This window comes from Cryptomeria japonica, chromosome 2 (assembly GCF_030272615.1).
Source record: "Cryptomeria japonica chromosome 2, Sugi_1.0, whole genome shotgun sequence".
Lineage (NCBI taxonomy): Eukaryota > Viridiplantae > Streptophyta > Pinopsida > Cupressales > Cupressaceae > Cryptomeria > Cryptomeria japonica.
Window position 1 is genome coordinate 54,773,608 of NC_081406.1, and position 16,388 is coordinate 54,789,995.

A 16,388-nucleotide genomic window follows, 5' to 3' on the forward strand; every position below is an offset into this window, starting at 1 on the left:
CATGAACTACAAGATAGATATGCACAATGTGAAAGTGATGCTCAGATATGAAATTTCTCCATATAGATGAACTAAGTTTGCACAAAATATATATACAATTTACATCCCAATACTATCATTTTCCAGGATAGGTCAATCAAGACTTGACAAGAAATCAATATTAATGCTCTATCCTAAAACTAAAAACTAATTACATTGTACCTCGTACTCCTTGTGAGAGGTACCTAACTGCACTACAAACAAGGCATACATACCTTACCTCCTTGTGGAATTTGAACTTGTGACCTATCTTTCAAGAGCACAAGTTCTCCACCACTAGACCAACTCAGGCTATACGACAAATACTAAATGAAATGCTACCACTTTTAAAATGAAAATAAATAATAATATAAAAAATTCTGAAATATTATTAAAAAAAGGGTAATCTTTGGAAAGAAAATAATTATTCTAATAAGAAGAGAAAGCAAGAAAAAAAAATCCAAATTTATTGTTTTTAATGAGTTTTTAAGAAAAATACAATCTTTGGCTAATTGCAAGCTCTTTGCAAGTCATTAATATACACAAATCCAACAAATAAGACATCTGGTACCCCAGAGTTCATAACCACATTGACAGAAAGAAACCCAATTTCATAAATTGTGGAGAAACATATCCACATTACTCCACGCCATAAGCAAGCCAACACTGAGTGAGGTGCCCATGCCCATTAACACCAAACTCAAAGTAGCCAAAGCGATGCTGGGCCTCGTACTCATTAAACATGACTGCAAAATTCCGGTTGCTTGAGAAATAGTGGAGTAATAATCAGAAAGCATGTTTTTCTCCCATTCCATCCATTCTTTGGGTGGAATGTAAAAGCTTTCCTGCAACTTGAGCTCATACATTCGTCTTCTCAGAACGGACATATTTCGGTCTACCAAGTTCGGCCCTTCATTACAGTCATAATCTCCATACCATGCTTTGATGCAGCTCTCCATATACTTTTTCCTCAAATTCACTCTTTTCTTTTGGGTCTTCAAGCTCAACAAGCCACAAGCATTGGGCTTAACTACAGATACAGCTCTCATAACCTCCATAGCTATGGTGAATATATGACTTGTTCTTGGCCTAAGAAAAACAAGATTGAAAACTTTGCAGATATCAGCAGATTTGCAAACAAGGGAAAAGAAAGAACAAGTGGATTGAAGATTGTATACGTGATCATCCTGTATTTAAAGGGTGATGCCCATTAGAAAATTTCCTCGCCGACCACGCGGAAATTGTGAAAATGTCCTTGCCATTTCCGCGTCCCTTGGAGCTTCTTTACAGCCATTAATTCCATATTAAACAAATTTAATCAGACTTCTCCATTATCTCGCCTTTCGCGTTTTTTCCTTGGTCAACTGTTTCATTTGAGTTTGTATAAGAGAAATACAAGCTAAAAAGGAAATGGAGAGTAGCATTCCATGCCTTAAAACTTCGACGAATATTTTTAGTGTGATTCACCATCCAAAGGATCAGCATAAACTAGCTCACGAATCACATGAGTTTATTTATTCTTTTCTTTCAAAGTTTGAACAATATAATAATAATAATAATAATAATAATAATAATAATAAATAATTAAGAAATATATTTATTATATATTTCAGCTGCTTACTACAAACTGATAATTTGTTATTTTAATGTATTTGGTAGGTTGTTTAATGTTATTGGAGATGTTTAAGTTCATCTCTTCCATGCTATATCCATCTAGTAAATTTTTTGAAGAGTTTCATATCTAAAGAACTTGACATGTTGTTGATGAATTTTGATTGACATATTGTTGATGAATTTCAAAGCCTATATGCACTACCATAGACCTTATAAAATTTCAATACATTCATTTATAATTGTTTTCCTAATATGATAGCCATGTAAAGTTTTGTTGATCGCTATTGGACATATTTATAGATTAGAATATATTGAGCTCTCATTATATTACACATTTGCACCTTTCTACAACTTATAACCCACTATAGTAGAAAATTTATAGCCTCAAATAGGCTCCTTTATCACTATTGGTGCATATACAAGCATTATCAAATGTCTAGACTTGCCATTTACATAAACACTTCTTATTAACTATATGATGGAAACTCATTATTTCGATAAATTCACCCTCTTTTCCATATTTCTCATGACTCATAGATCTTAACAAAAATGTTTGTGAATCCCAAAGCATAGACCTTACAAGGTCTTACACGATTAAATATGAGAGAGAGATATAAGTGCTTAGTGATAGAAAACACTTAGAGAAAGAGATGAATATTTAGATATAAAAATGCTAGCAAAGAATCATATTTTGATCACTTCAACAAGAAAAATATGTTAATGTTTGAAGTGAGCATTAAAACCATTTAAAACTTTATGGTCACTCTCAATAATAAATAAAACAAATAAAACTATTTAAGCCATCAATATAAAGACACACACACGCACCTATGTGTATGTGACAAATGTCTAAATATATATCAATCTCAATAAGACCATAAAGATATACATAATCATAATATAAATTCTTGTTAGTCACATCACCATAATGTCAATAATAAACATTCAAGGCGCTTGTCATTTTTATATTATATTGTAAATAAATTAACTAATACTTTCTTAGTCTACATGTATGTTGTAATGAAAAATCAAATTTATAATGTAATAGTCTTTAAGATTTAAACAATATTTTGATTTTTTCATTTTAAAAAAATGTATTTCATTTATTCTTGGATTTTTTTCTATCTTCTTTACTTTTGTCTTCTTTTTTATCTTATCTTGTCTTATTTTCTTATTTTTTCTCATTCTCATATTTTAAGAATTTAAGATAACTATTATACTTTTATGAAAAATTATTATAATACTTCAACTTATATTATAAATATTTATAAACTACCATGCTCAAGAAAACATTTTGTATGATGTTGTATGATGTACTCTTTTCTGGTTTTCAATGAAAGGGACTACCCCATTATGGTAGGTGCTTACCAAAAAAAATATATTATAAATATTTATAATAATTAAATAATAATATTTTTTCTTCTTTAACATGCCTACATCATAAATTTTATAATTTTAAAAATCTCTATAATTTCTCATAACTCTTTTCATCTCTCAAGTCTCTTAACATTTATACTTACAATATTAGTATTGAACAACACTCCTGAGATGTCTTCTGATCCTTTCCACTCACTGCATTTTTTAAATCCTTCCTTCTAGCCCCTCCCTAGGATGATGTTCTCTAATGTAGATCTACCCCAACTTGATTTGGTGGTGGATCTTTCATCACCTAGTCTAGAGTTTTCTCTTAGCTTGATGTTGGTCTTGCAATGGTTATGGTTGGGGCTCCTTCTTTGGGGGCTCTTAAACTTGTCACTTTGATTTTTGGTCCCTTTGCCTCTCCTACAAAGTTGAGTGTCGCTACTTTGCATCGGTTCTCTATCTCTAGTCAATATTCTTCCTATGTAGATCTACTTACAAAAACACTTCATATTGCTTTTGGGGCTATGATTGCCACTTCTAGGAAAAATAAGGGTTGCGTTATGCCAACACCTTGTGTTGATACTACTCCCATGATTCCTCTGAGGAAAGTAGTGCTGGATCGTGAGGAATATTTTTTTCAAGAATGGCTTAGTTTGTATTTTTTTGTGTTTCTAGCCCTCTTTTCTTGATTTGCACCACTAGCTTTAGGAGGTTCGGTGTCCTTTGGTTGAGGGTGAAATAGAGCTTTACTCTTGTCCTAGAATTTTTTTTTGGTGGTGTGCTATGATTCTGCAGATGATAGGTAGACTATACTTGATAAAGGTCCTTGAAGGTGGGATTCTCATCCCCTCTCCATGTGAGAATGGGTCTCTTCTTTCAACCTTTTGAAAGATTCAATTATTATTTTGTCAATGGGTAAGGTTTCCTTATCTTCCTTTTCATTATTGGTGTGATGAAGCCTATGAGGCTATTGATATCCTTTTAGGAAGATTCTAAATTAGAATACTTAGATCATTAAGAGTGGGAAGGGGGGTGAATGAGTGATCTATAAAACAAGTACTTTTTGCAAGCACAATCTTATCAAGTAATAAAAACAAACATATATCTTATCACTGCATAACACCCAATAAACATACAAGAACATGTCACTCTATAAATCAGTTGAATTACACATGTACACCTTAACAAAAAATATATATGAGTGGAAAACCCTTGAAGGGTAAAACAAACCACTTTGAATAAGAACATTATTATGGGCCTCACTAGTTATAGTTTCATGGCGTCAACCCTAGGAATACTAACCCCTTACAAATTTAGGAGCACCAACCCCTTTATATAATTCAAAATAGTTATAGGGGGTTACTCTGTTTCACTGCAAATCATTGATCATATTGCCTTTGTCTACAACACAAAATTGAATAGGAAAAAAAAATTATGCAAAAATTGATACTAGTGAATACAAAATTTTCATACATACTCCTATCATATCACCTTTTTCTTTACTAAGGCTTCTCAAATGACATCATCAAAACACCAGTCAACTCCTTATCTCCACAATTAATAGATATACAACCTACATTCTACTGTATTATAATATTAACAGTCTATAAAGATCTTCATACAATCTGCAGAGGAGTGATTCTTACTTTCATTGCACATTCCAACCAACCAACCTCAAGAAAAAATTCATCAGTTTTTAGTAACTAACCGTTAGTATTTGAGACTTTGAATACTCAAATATCATACCAGGAAAACATCAACCTTCGAAATTACCATAATTATTAATATTCTTAATATTCAATACTATTCTACTTAAACCAAACCATAAAGTTTTGATTGTCATGAATATGAAGTTCCTATTTCTATAACCATTTTTTGTGATAGGTTCTTGGTGCCAAAATGATAGGATACAAAAACTACCATTGCAAGACTTTTGCTACAAGATTCAATTGTCATACCTGCACTGAGATTTCAAGAGAACACAATACTAAGGTATATAATGCAACTTGACGACCATTCATTAAATTTTATTTTGATGATGTGAAGACATTCAAAACCTAGGTAGTTGTCCAATGTAAGAAAAAGTCATATAAGGATAGGGTGGTTGATAAGCAATGTCAAAGTTCAATTTCAAATTAAGTTGTAACCTGTTTGACTCTAGCTCTACTATTTGGTTATTTGCCCCATTTTTTTGTCTGTCTTAGGTTGTTCCAGTTTTGGTTTTGATGGTTAGTGTTTAATCTATAATGGGTTGAGGCCCTTCCCCACTTAATTTAATAAGAAATATTTATACTTATCATAATATTTTACATAATTTTAATGTAAGGGCATGTGCATAGAAATGGGGGAATAAAAGGAGGTAAAAAGTGATCACTTTTTAAAAAATGAATAAAAATTGTTTTTGGATGATAAATTGATAATAACTATACTCGAATTTTGAAAATTTAAGTTTCTTGTAAGTAATTCCTTTATATATGAATCATGAACTAAACATAATCTCTATCCTTAAAAGTATTGAAAGTAATAAAAATATTTCAAAGAGTAAAATGAGGAGAAGCAAAATGTGAATCAAGCGGATAATACTTTTATTTTTCCTTTTAAAAAAGAAGCTCACTAATATTCAAGAATCTAATGATGATGTGCTTCAAAATCTATTGAATCGCAATATAATTACACTTAATCTAGTTCATCCATTAGATACTTCTAAACCACTTCTTTGATCTTTTTTCAATTACACAATCTTCTTTCATCTTTAAACGTGTGATACTTGAGATCTTATTGACAATATGATTATTTATAACATAAATCCATCAATTGCACCCCTAATAGTAGTAGATTAAAATCAAATTCGTTGCTCCAAAATCTTTCGCTGTCTTTGTCTACCACGCGGCGTCTCCAAATGAATTGTGAAAATGTCGTCGTCATTTATGCGACCCTTCTTTTTAGCCATTAATTCCAAATTAAACAAATTTAATCAGACTTTCGCATCCTCTTGTTTCTTTGGTCAACTTTTTCATTAGAGTTTGGGACAAGAGAAATACAAGTAGCGCCGCATTCCATGCCTTAAAATTTGGACCAATATTTTTAGTGTGACATATGCATAGCAAATGATTAGAAATGCACATTAACTATAGTCCACGTTCCCAGAGTGAGTACGTACGATTCTTTCCCTTAATATATGAATTTGCAAGCTCAGCATCCATGTTACTCTATGTATTGGAGCACGTGTTTAGCCAAAATAAACTAGCGCACGAATCACACGAGTTTATCTATTATTTCTTTCAAAGTTTGAACAATATTCTAATAAATAGTTAAGAGAAATATTTATTATATATTTGAGTTATTTACAAAACATAATTTATTATTTTATAAATTATCTTTTGTGGGTTGTTTAATGTTAATGGTGATGTTAAAGGCTGTCTATATATTTCAATCCTTTCATGTTATATTCGTCTAGTAAAATCTCTTAGGAAGTTCATATTTAAAGAAGTTGACAATGACTTACAAGGTCTATATGCACTACCATATACCTTATAAGGTTGGAAATGCATTCATTCTTAACAATTCTCTTATTAAGCCGATAGGCTTTTTGTATGGGGGTTTCCTTGCCGGGAAAGTGTCAGCCATCCGGAAAAGGCATCGGGAAAAAAGGCGGTTTATAGTTCACTTGTCGGAAAGTTGTCACTTGCTTGGCAATGACATTTATTTGACCGGACACACATTTATAATTACCATTTATTACTGCCAGTTGGAAACATTACTTCGCATGTTGCAAACTTGAAGGGTTTTTTGGAAACTAGCGTTGCGTTAAACGAGCTGTTGCTTTACCTTCTCCACTACTGCGTTCGTAATCTTCTGTTGGACACTTCTTTGCAGTTTGCAGGTGAGTGAGATGTTTTTCTTTGTGGGATCTAAGCCTGGTTTTTTTCCCTGTTGTTTTCTTGAGTTTTCTCATGTAATGTTTGCTGCCTGTTTCGGTTTTTGCAAGACGGTGGTGATTTCTTTGCCCTGTTTACGTTTGCTGAATCAAAGGAGAAAAGGACAGAAGCTCTGAAGATTTGTTTCAAGTTTGCAGGTGAGTTCACGTTGTGTTTGAATGACTGTAAACTCTCGAATGTCAAAGATTTGCAGAATGAACAAGGAACAAAACCCTAAGCCTTTTTCCGTCCGAATTTTAGAGCGAATTAAACCGATGTTTTTGGGTTTTCTTTAGGTTTGCTGAGTTCACGTTCTGTTTGAACGACTGTAAACTCTCGAATGTCAAAGATTTGCAGAACGAACAAAAAACAAAACCCTAAGCGTTTTTCCGTCCGAATTTTAGAGCGAATTAAACCGATGTTTTTGGGTTTTCTTTAGGTTTGCTGCAATTTCACCTAGTGATACGACATGGGTTTTAACCATAGCAAGCAGTATTTTGGAAGTGATTGTTTTTGAAGCTATTGTTGCTTGAAGTGATTAGGGTTTTCTTTGCCAGGAGAAGATTGTGAATAGAAAGAATTGTTTCGTCATAAGAAGAACCACAACGACTCTGCCAGGTTTTCCTTGTGCCATTCAAGTTTTCAAGTATTTTTAGGTATTCAGCAATTTTCATCGCAATTTAACATAACTGAAGGAAGCCGCTACGTTCATTGTCCATGTTTTGCTTTAGATTTTTCTTGTTAATTTCTGAGGGCTTTCTTTGCCAGGAGAAGATTGTGAACAGAAAGAACTGTTTCGTCATAAGAAGAACCACAACGACTCTGCCAGGGTTTTCCTTGCGCCATTCAAGTTTTCAGGTATTTTTAGGTATTCAGCAATTTTCATCGCGATTTAAGATAACTGAAGGAAGCCGCTACGTTCATTATCCATGTTTCTACTTTAGATTTTTGCTGTTAATTTCTTAGGCTTTAAATTGTTGTCAAAATAATGCAAGGAAGCAGACGCTGTCAATCTGTATTTATTTTGCCCTGGATTTGTCTATTTTTTATGAAGGGTTCATATTTAAAGATTCATCAATTGTACTAATCCCAACCTGCTCAGTCAAAGACCTATCATGAAACCCATCTGGTCCACAACCTTCAGACGCTTTGTTGACCCCCCCTCCGAACTCATTGGCATGGGCTTGGACCTGTGTAAATGCTGAGGAACTCTTATTCCATTGCTACAAGCTCTCATCCAGTCCAATGGATTTGAATTCAAATCAACACTCAAATTAAGCCCATCTTTATTATACACAAAGAATTGAAAACTACAAGACCTAGATGATTCAGACCCGTCCTCAATACGTGCACTGTATTGGGTCTTCATTGCATTAGGCTCAGACAAATTTTGCGTTAAACCTCCATTACCCAATGCAGAAATATTTGCATCAATTTTATCCATGTCACCATCTGGGGCCATCGTTACAAATCTGGTCTATTTCAAAAGGGCTAAACCAATACAGCGTAGCTAATACAAAGGTGAAGGATCAGACATTCGCAGAAGATTCGAAATACGTCAGAAAAGAAATCGGTTTTATAGAAAACTGAAAGGAGTTTTCAATAAAGAAAAAACCGATGATTGCGGGACATTTTAGGGTTTTCCAAAAAGGTTTGCAGTGCTAAAATAATGATGTTTGGATTCTTGGCAGTAGAAAATAGCAGAAATATGATGATTTTGTGGCATTCTGTTAAACAGCTCATTTGCCTTACAAAACCGTGGAGAAATACGATTGGCACTATATAAATTTTGTGAAGAAAGTGCATCATTACATTTACAGCAGCAGTGAAATAATGGTTTGCCCTCTTCTACGCCAAAATAAATTATTATATTAAGATAAAATAAATACGGATCTAAATATATTTTATAATATGTGGAATATAAAGCTAGGGATTATGGATTTAACGTCTATATTATGGAAATTATATAAATCTCTTGATTGTATTTGAAATATCTCTGATCAATCAAGAGACAAGGATCCCAATTAGTGGTGTACTTCTTCTAGGGGAAACTAGTCACTGATATTTGAAGATGATAAAGTCTTCACTCTAGACTAACTCAACAATCAGCGGAGGGTATTTAATATCAAATGGATTTTTATCGATGATAGGGTTGCAGTTAACATAGTCCCTTTAAAAATTCTTCAAACAATGGCTATAAGACTTTAAATTAAATGCTACCACACTTGAAAAAATTGTAATTCTTATCATTATTGGTCATAAGATTTTACTCATTGAGTTCTTTGTATTTGAAAGAGATCTTGGGCTACAACATGATTCTAAGACACCCACGATTTCATAGGATGAATGTATTTCCTTCCCCATAACTAAGAAATATGTTTCTGTTGCTTTGGATGAATTCATAATGGTAAAGAGAGATCTCAATCCATCCAAAGCTTACTAAGAAACATTAGAATGATAGTCCAAGTCCATACACGAACACACCACGTACATCTAGACCTAAGTCCAAAATAAAGAAAGTTGAGGTTTCTAATGAAAAATCCAATGAAACAACAACCAAAATAATTAAATATTCTTATAATGAAAAATCTAATGAAATAAAAAACAACCATAACAATTAAATATTTTTATGTATAAATGCATGAATAGCCTTGATTCTATATTCCCACTCAAGATAACTTAGACAATAGTATAGTAGAAACTTCAACCTTTGAAATCCCATCTTGTTAGGGGATCAATCAAGCTCTCCATTTTGACTAATGCTAAACTAAACAAAGGACTTGATAAGACAATTTTCTCTATTTAGGGAATGGTTATGCAAGTGTTGGTCCAAGTTATGAACCATTAAAATTGGTTGATCACATTGTTACAATACCTAACAACTAGTTCTTGTGATGTAAAATTTGTATATATACACATAAAGAAAAAAATAATGAACCTATATTCAATGCATACTACATAGCTATCTTTATATACACGAATATGTTTCTTTCTTAACATTATTTAAAGATTACATATTTATATTATCAAAATCTATGATATACCTAGATCAATCCACTAGATAGGTATTGGTAAATCTATTGATTTGAGACTAATCTCACTCTAATTTCACTTTCTCCATTAGGACTTTAGGCCTACAACCTATATAGTGAGCTTCTTAACATGTCTCCCAATATTAACTTAATATGAGTTGACATTTTCCCCTGGCAGCCATGTAAAGTTGAATTAATTAAAACCCCAAAAGTCTATTTATCAGAACCAGATTTAAATTTGAAGATTATGGCAACTTTTGTCTTGATTATTGAACCACTGAACAACATAAATCACACAATCTACAGTCTCCAAATATTTTTCCAAAACAAATTCCACAAGGTCCAAATTGTGAAGCAAATAAACTGGAAAAATCATTCACCTGGATCTCACGAAGGCCACCCTTTTCTTGTGTATAAGCCATACGGTACACTCTTTCAACATTCACAAAAATCATTTATGAAAAATCATGCGAGAATAACTAAAGAAGATCTGTAGCTTTCTTCCTTTCTGTGGGGCTTAAATCGCTGAGTTCAAAGCTCCTTAGGACTAAAAAGAATTAGTAAACTTCAAGATTGGTATGGCGGTTGCACATGGCGGGCTACAGATTTCCAGATCTGGTGACTACAAACCCTAAAGTGCAATACGTCTGATAATTACTACTACATAATTTAAGTGTTTCAGATTCAGGAAAAAGCAAAATAAAAATGCAAACGAGCGAATTAAACCGATGTTTTTGGGTTTTCTTTAGGTTTGCTGCAATTTCACCCAGTGATACGACATGGGTTTTAACCATAGCAAGCAAAATGGCATTGTGCAGTTATCTTCTCTTCTGTAAACTGCAACAAAATAACCAACAGGGATGTACCCCAATGTTATTAACAAGTTTTAATACAGGGTCTCCATGAAGGCAACAGACTTCCATGAACTATTCTATCACCCAAAAAATTAATATACTCTACTGTGATAATAAAATCTATATAGTTCTGTTTAACATCGCTGTATAAGAGGCAAATTTAAAACATGCATGTTTAGTATGTTTTTGAAGTTGCATAACTTGCAGATACCTTTGTTCTTACGGTTTTATCAATGGCTAAATCCGCCACTATTGCCCTGTGGTTTAACTTCTATGCCAATTTTCTTGTAGTTTGATTATTATTTTATTTTGTTTGACGATGGTTATCTTGATACTTATGACTGTTAAGCTCACTAAATTTTAGAGAAACACTCAGTACCACAGAACTTAAACATGATAATGGGTCACTAAGATGGTAAGATGACATCATATTTCAATTCTTCTACATTGTTTTAACATAAGCTTTTTAATGGTTATTCAAGTCGGTTACGCCCCTCTCACCTAAAAAAGTAAAGCTTGCGAGAAACCAATCTGATAAAACATCCAATGCAGAGTCAATTCATTGTTTGTGAAACCCAAAGCTCATACACAATTTTTTTTGAAATATTTGTGTATTTTTTTTTTGCAAATTGACAGTTTACATTGAGGTGGTGTATACATTTCTTACCTTACAATGTAACAGCTATTAGAAAGTGCCCTTAAGAGTGATATCTCCCTTAGTGTGCTGACAGAAACTCCCTCATCATTATTCTCGATCTTGAGCTTCTTAAGCGCAAAAAACTGACCTGTGTTAATGTCCTTCACTTTGTATACCTTATCATAAGTTCCTTCTCCAATTGCTCAATCTTCTCCAAGTTCTCGTAAACTTCCATTTTCTTTTCCTTCTTAGAAATGGCCATAACTCCGAAGATTGCAGGTTTTAAATTGTGAAAATCTGCTTAAGTTAAAGCATGAAGGAATATTTCTATAGAAGAAGAATGGACAAGGAATTAAGAGTTTTAGGATTTGCCACTTAGACCTCTGTAGTGTTGAACCGTATGTCTTCCAGTGAAAAAAAAAATACAAAATATCAAAAGACGCATTTATTGACCATTTAATTTTAAATTCGGACAGCATAGCATGTCTTAAGATTTGTGAATTAATTATACCCATCAACCGCTATGAAACTGGCCCTCCAACTAAATACTCTAAACATCGTACATTTAGGAAGCTATGAAATAAATTTAACTTTGTTCGCATTTAATGTATAGCCTTAAATAGCTCGCAAAACCAAATACAAAATTCATTCTATTTCATTAATTCCATCTAATGTAGCTTGTCACGTCGGAATATAATTGTTTTTTTCACGCATATTTAGAGAATTCACCAAATCAAAAAACACACTTAAGACAAATATGCTATACTAATGTATCATAAATAAATCACAAAATAACCAACACGGATGTAGTCAACTAAACCTAAATATTGAACATTTGTGCATATATAAGTAATTAGAAATTTACTGGAGTCTAAAAAGCATTTATTGTATCTATGCAGCACTTGTTTTATCACTGATTAGAGCGTTTTCTATTTTTCCTTTCACTAAAACTCTTTGAAAGCAGACAAAGATATTCCAAGTATTCTTGATAAGTGCTTGTATTCTAACTATACATATACATTGCTGATTGTAACTTTGAAATTTCATTGCGATCTCGTTGGACTGAAGATTTTCTCTTGATCCCAAGTGCAATATGAGTTGTGCTTACCGTTAAAATATATTCACTTGTTTTTATTGTTGTGACATAGACTCACTATTTCACCGTTCAAAACCCCATTCCTCATCTCTCAAACACAGTGGCCACCATGTCATCTTCGATGGCCTCTCCTGCTGCCTCGCAACAACCTTCTACAGAAACTTCGGTGAGCTTGTTTATACATTTGTTTTCTCTTATTCATATTATTTACAAAGATTATATCTCTATTTGTTCTTTAGTTTTCCGTAGACTTCTCATCCATCAATGCAAGTGCATATACCAACATATGTCGCTACTTGAACTATTTTTTTGCATCTGTTTACGTATTTATATATATAAATAAATTGAAACAGATGTTCTCTACATTGTCCTTGTGCATTTGTATGCTTCAATACATCAATCTATAATCTGTCCATGCACACAAAAAAAACACCTGTAAACAAAAACACACATAGCTAGTAATACAAATTGGAAGCTTAAAAAGAAAAAGGGCTGTCGTGCCCATGCCAATGCGTATGAATGTACATGACCTTGTGTATCTATTTGGTTGTCTTCTATTATCCTTGTAGGAAGTGGAACAACATCTACAATTGACCCCACATGCACTGCTCTGCATCAACGCTGGGGATGATGTCCCCTCTCCACTGCTTCAGCTTTTGTCTTTTGAAAAATTGATAGACGATGAAAATGACAATGCCCGGTATAAGGTTGTTTTGTCTGATGCCACACACATGCAATTGGCGATCCTCCCACCTGAGTATAGTGGTTTGCTGCTTTCAGAGACATTAAAGATTGGCACTATCCTATCATTGACAGCCTATGCTTGTAGAAATGTTTGGAACTCAAGGTATGGCCCTCTATATGTTATGTTGGTTTGTTCTTGCCTTTTCAAATCCCCCTTTCCACACTATCCAGATTATTCAACCTCTTATTTTGCTCATTTTACAGGACTATAATAATATTCAGCCTTGCTGTCAAATTTACCAATTCTCCATTGCTTGGGAAACCTAGATATCTGTTTAAAGAGCAAGAACAACAAATGTTGGGTCGAGACACACCTGCCACAACTAGACGATCCCTTAAATTTGGAATTCACCTCCCACCTGTGCAGCACGAATCTTCTGTTAATATCAGCTCGATTAAAGCCTTGAACCCCTTCCAAAATAAATGGACAATAAAGGGGCGTGTGACAAACAAGAGGAAGATGCATCAATACAGTACACCAAAGTCCACTGGCCAAGTATTTAGCTTTGACATGATAGATAGTGAAGGTACTGAAATTAGAATAACTTGCTTTGGCGATGTAGCAGAAATGCATTATCATAGGGTTGAACCAGGAACATATTATACTGTGTCAAAAGGTTGCGTTAAAGAAGCTAACACTAAATGGAATAAGCTTAACAACCATCTTGAGATAACTTTGGACAACAATTCAATATTGAAGCGTTGTGATGATGTTGTTGAATGTGAAGCAAATAATTCTCAATTCACACCAATCAATGAAATTACATACTGCACCAACAACACTTTAGTTGATGTTATTGGTATTGTAGTTGCTGTTGGAGAACCCTCATTAATTCGCAAGAAGGATGGAAGCGAAGTAACAAAGAGAATTGTAAAAATAAATGATGCCTCAACTTTTACTATCGATGTTAACTTATGGGGAGAAACATGGCAAGGGCTAGGTGAAGATTTGAAGAGCATGCACACAACCTAAACAGCTGTTGTCCTTGCAGTCAGAAATGCTCATGTTGGTTATTTCAATGGAAAGGTGGTCAACACAACCACAGCAACAACCCTAAATATAAACCCTTCTATACCTGAAATAGAGACACTTATGTCAAGAGGAAAGATTTCAGATGCCCTTTTACCGCTATCATGTGTTGCTGGCCAGCTTAACTCACAATACAGTAGGATGACAATCACAGCTGTTTTAGAGCGTACAAGTGTTCTCTCTGAAACAGTTGAAAGTACTATTAGGGCTGTTGTGAGAATCATTAAAACTGATTCTTTTTGCTATCCAGCCTGCCCTTTGAAATTTAATGGAAAAGAATGTAAAAAGAAATGCACCCAACAAAGTGATAATCAATGGTTTTGTTCAAGATGTCAAACTGCTGTGCCAGAATGCAATTACAAATACTTATTGCAGATGAAGCTCCAAGATCATACAAGAGCTCTTTGGGCTACTGCCTTTGATGAGGTTGGCACAAATATACTGCAAATATCTGCCAAGGAGCTTTACATGCTGCAGTACGATTTGACTACACAAAAAACCCCTCAGTCCATTATCAAGCATGTCCTTTTGTCTTCCTTTGTTTTCACACTCTCTATTACAACAGACATGTACAATTCAGAACCCAGGCTCAAAGCAATGATAACCAAAGTTGCCAAAATTGATTACCAGGCTGAAAGTGCTCTTCTGCTTGCAGAGATTGCTCGGATGACTACAACTGCATAGTTCCAAACCAATTGGATAGTGATGCTTTCCATGTGCCTTTTGATCTTCATACAATATATAGCTTGTTCCTAGTTTTTAGTGGTCATTGACAAACAGAACTAAATTATCGGTCGTTGTCTATATCAACACTATCTAAAGTGTTTTTTGGGCTGCCTAGGACTTTTGGTTTTTGACATTGCTTTTGTTCTGTCATGCTTCCAATCATACAAAAAAAAATCAAATGCAGTTTGCCTTCTTTCCAGCTTATTATCTTAGATCCTTTTGTACCTTTTTATGTTATGTAATTATTGAACAACCATGTTTTCCAAAAACACTTATTTTTTATAACTATATTTATACTATGCTGTACAAATATGATAAGAAACAAACCATACAGATTACACATTGACGCAAACATTAAAACAAGAACCAATAGCTCCAACCTATGTTGTTTTAACACATTTCCTGATCTCAAAATCATGATTTCAATATTGTACTATTTCACTACGCTTTCCCTGCCCATTTCAAATTATAATCTGCAATGTCAATATCTTGTACAATGTTGTTATATGTTTATTGTTATTATATATTCAAAGCATTTTGTTGACCTGTCTCTTTCTTTTATTGTAATATTTTGAATCCTTTTAGATACGTTTTGATACTTGGTCCAGACACACTTATGCTTCTCATTAATGTTGAACTGTAAAATAAAATGCAAGTTTTGAGCTTCCAATAGCTTTCATATTCTTCTTTGTATTCATTCAATTTATGTAAATGTTTGTTGCCTTATATGTTCTCTCCAATATTTACCGCCATGCATAAAGATAAATATCTCCATTTATGTATCGCGATATACAAAGATACCTATAGATTTCTATGTGCATTTACATATATTTCCATACACATACATGCATACATATGGTCCTCCACAGCTGCATACTCACATACATACAACCATATATGCATCTCTATACATGTACATACAAAGGAAGGCATTCACAACAGATATATATACACATGAACAATCTTATATATCTTGAAAGTTATGTGCCTGCATACATAAGTAAATCCATCTGCAACATCTTTTTTATGTGCATGTATGCACCACTGCATAAATGATTGTATGTATGTGCTTGTGCTTCTGTATAGAAATACGTACACATGTATGTGTATATCATGAAAATTGGTATATACATTTATAAAGAAAAACCATACAAGCACATTGTGACATAGCTGCAAAGTACCACACACCTATAAACATGCTCACACAAAGGAAGCCACTCACGGTACATAGATATGAACATACACAACATTGTGTCTCTTGAAAGTTATGTACCTACATATGTAAGTAACCTTGTCTCTAGCCATATTCTTTTATGTGCATACATGTCTCAATGCATGCATAGTTATCTGTATGGTCA

General features: G+C 33.5%; 2 protein-coding genes across 2 annotated transcripts; one reads left to right on the forward strand and one right to left on the reverse strand.

The window, feature by feature from the left end:
• Window positions 1-629: 629 nt before the first annotated feature.
• Window positions 630-1,076, reverse strand: LOC131073687 (uncharacterized). Its single transcript, XM_058010189.2, has one exon. It carries the CDS (start codon window positions 1,074-1,076, stop codon window positions 630-632), a length of 447 nt encoding a protein of 148 aa, XP_057866172.2.
• Window positions 1,077-12,651: 11,575 nt separating this feature from the next.
• On the forward strand, window positions 12,652-14,988 carry LOC131037203 (replication protein A 70 kDa DNA-binding subunit A-like). The gene is made up of 4 exons (XM_059212674.1): window positions 12,652-12,696; window positions 13,100-13,377; window positions 13,479-14,215; window positions 14,267-14,988. Exons 1-4 carry the CDS (start codon window positions 12,652-12,654, stop codon window positions 14,986-14,988), a joined length of 1,782 nt encoding a protein of 593 aa, XP_059068657.1.
• The last annotated feature ends 1,400 nt before the right edge of the window (window positions 14,989-16,388 follow it).

Coding starts and splice junctions, on each gene's coding strand:
- LOC131037203 (XM_059212674.1), top strand. CDS start 12,652: ATGGCCTCTCCTGCTGCCTCGCAACAACCTTCTACAGAAACTTCG. Junction 12,697..13,099: donor AACCTTCTACAGAAACTTCG/GTGAGCTTGTTT, acceptor TTATCCTTGTAG/GAAGTGGAACAACATCTACA. Junction 13,378..13,478: donor AGAAATGTTTGGAACTCAAG/GTATGGCCCTCT, acceptor CTCATTTTACAG/GACTATAATAATATTCAGCC.
- LOC131073687 (XM_058010189.2), bottom strand. CDS start 1,076: ATGGAGGTTATGAGAGCTGTATCTGTAGTTAAGCCCAATGCTTGTGGC.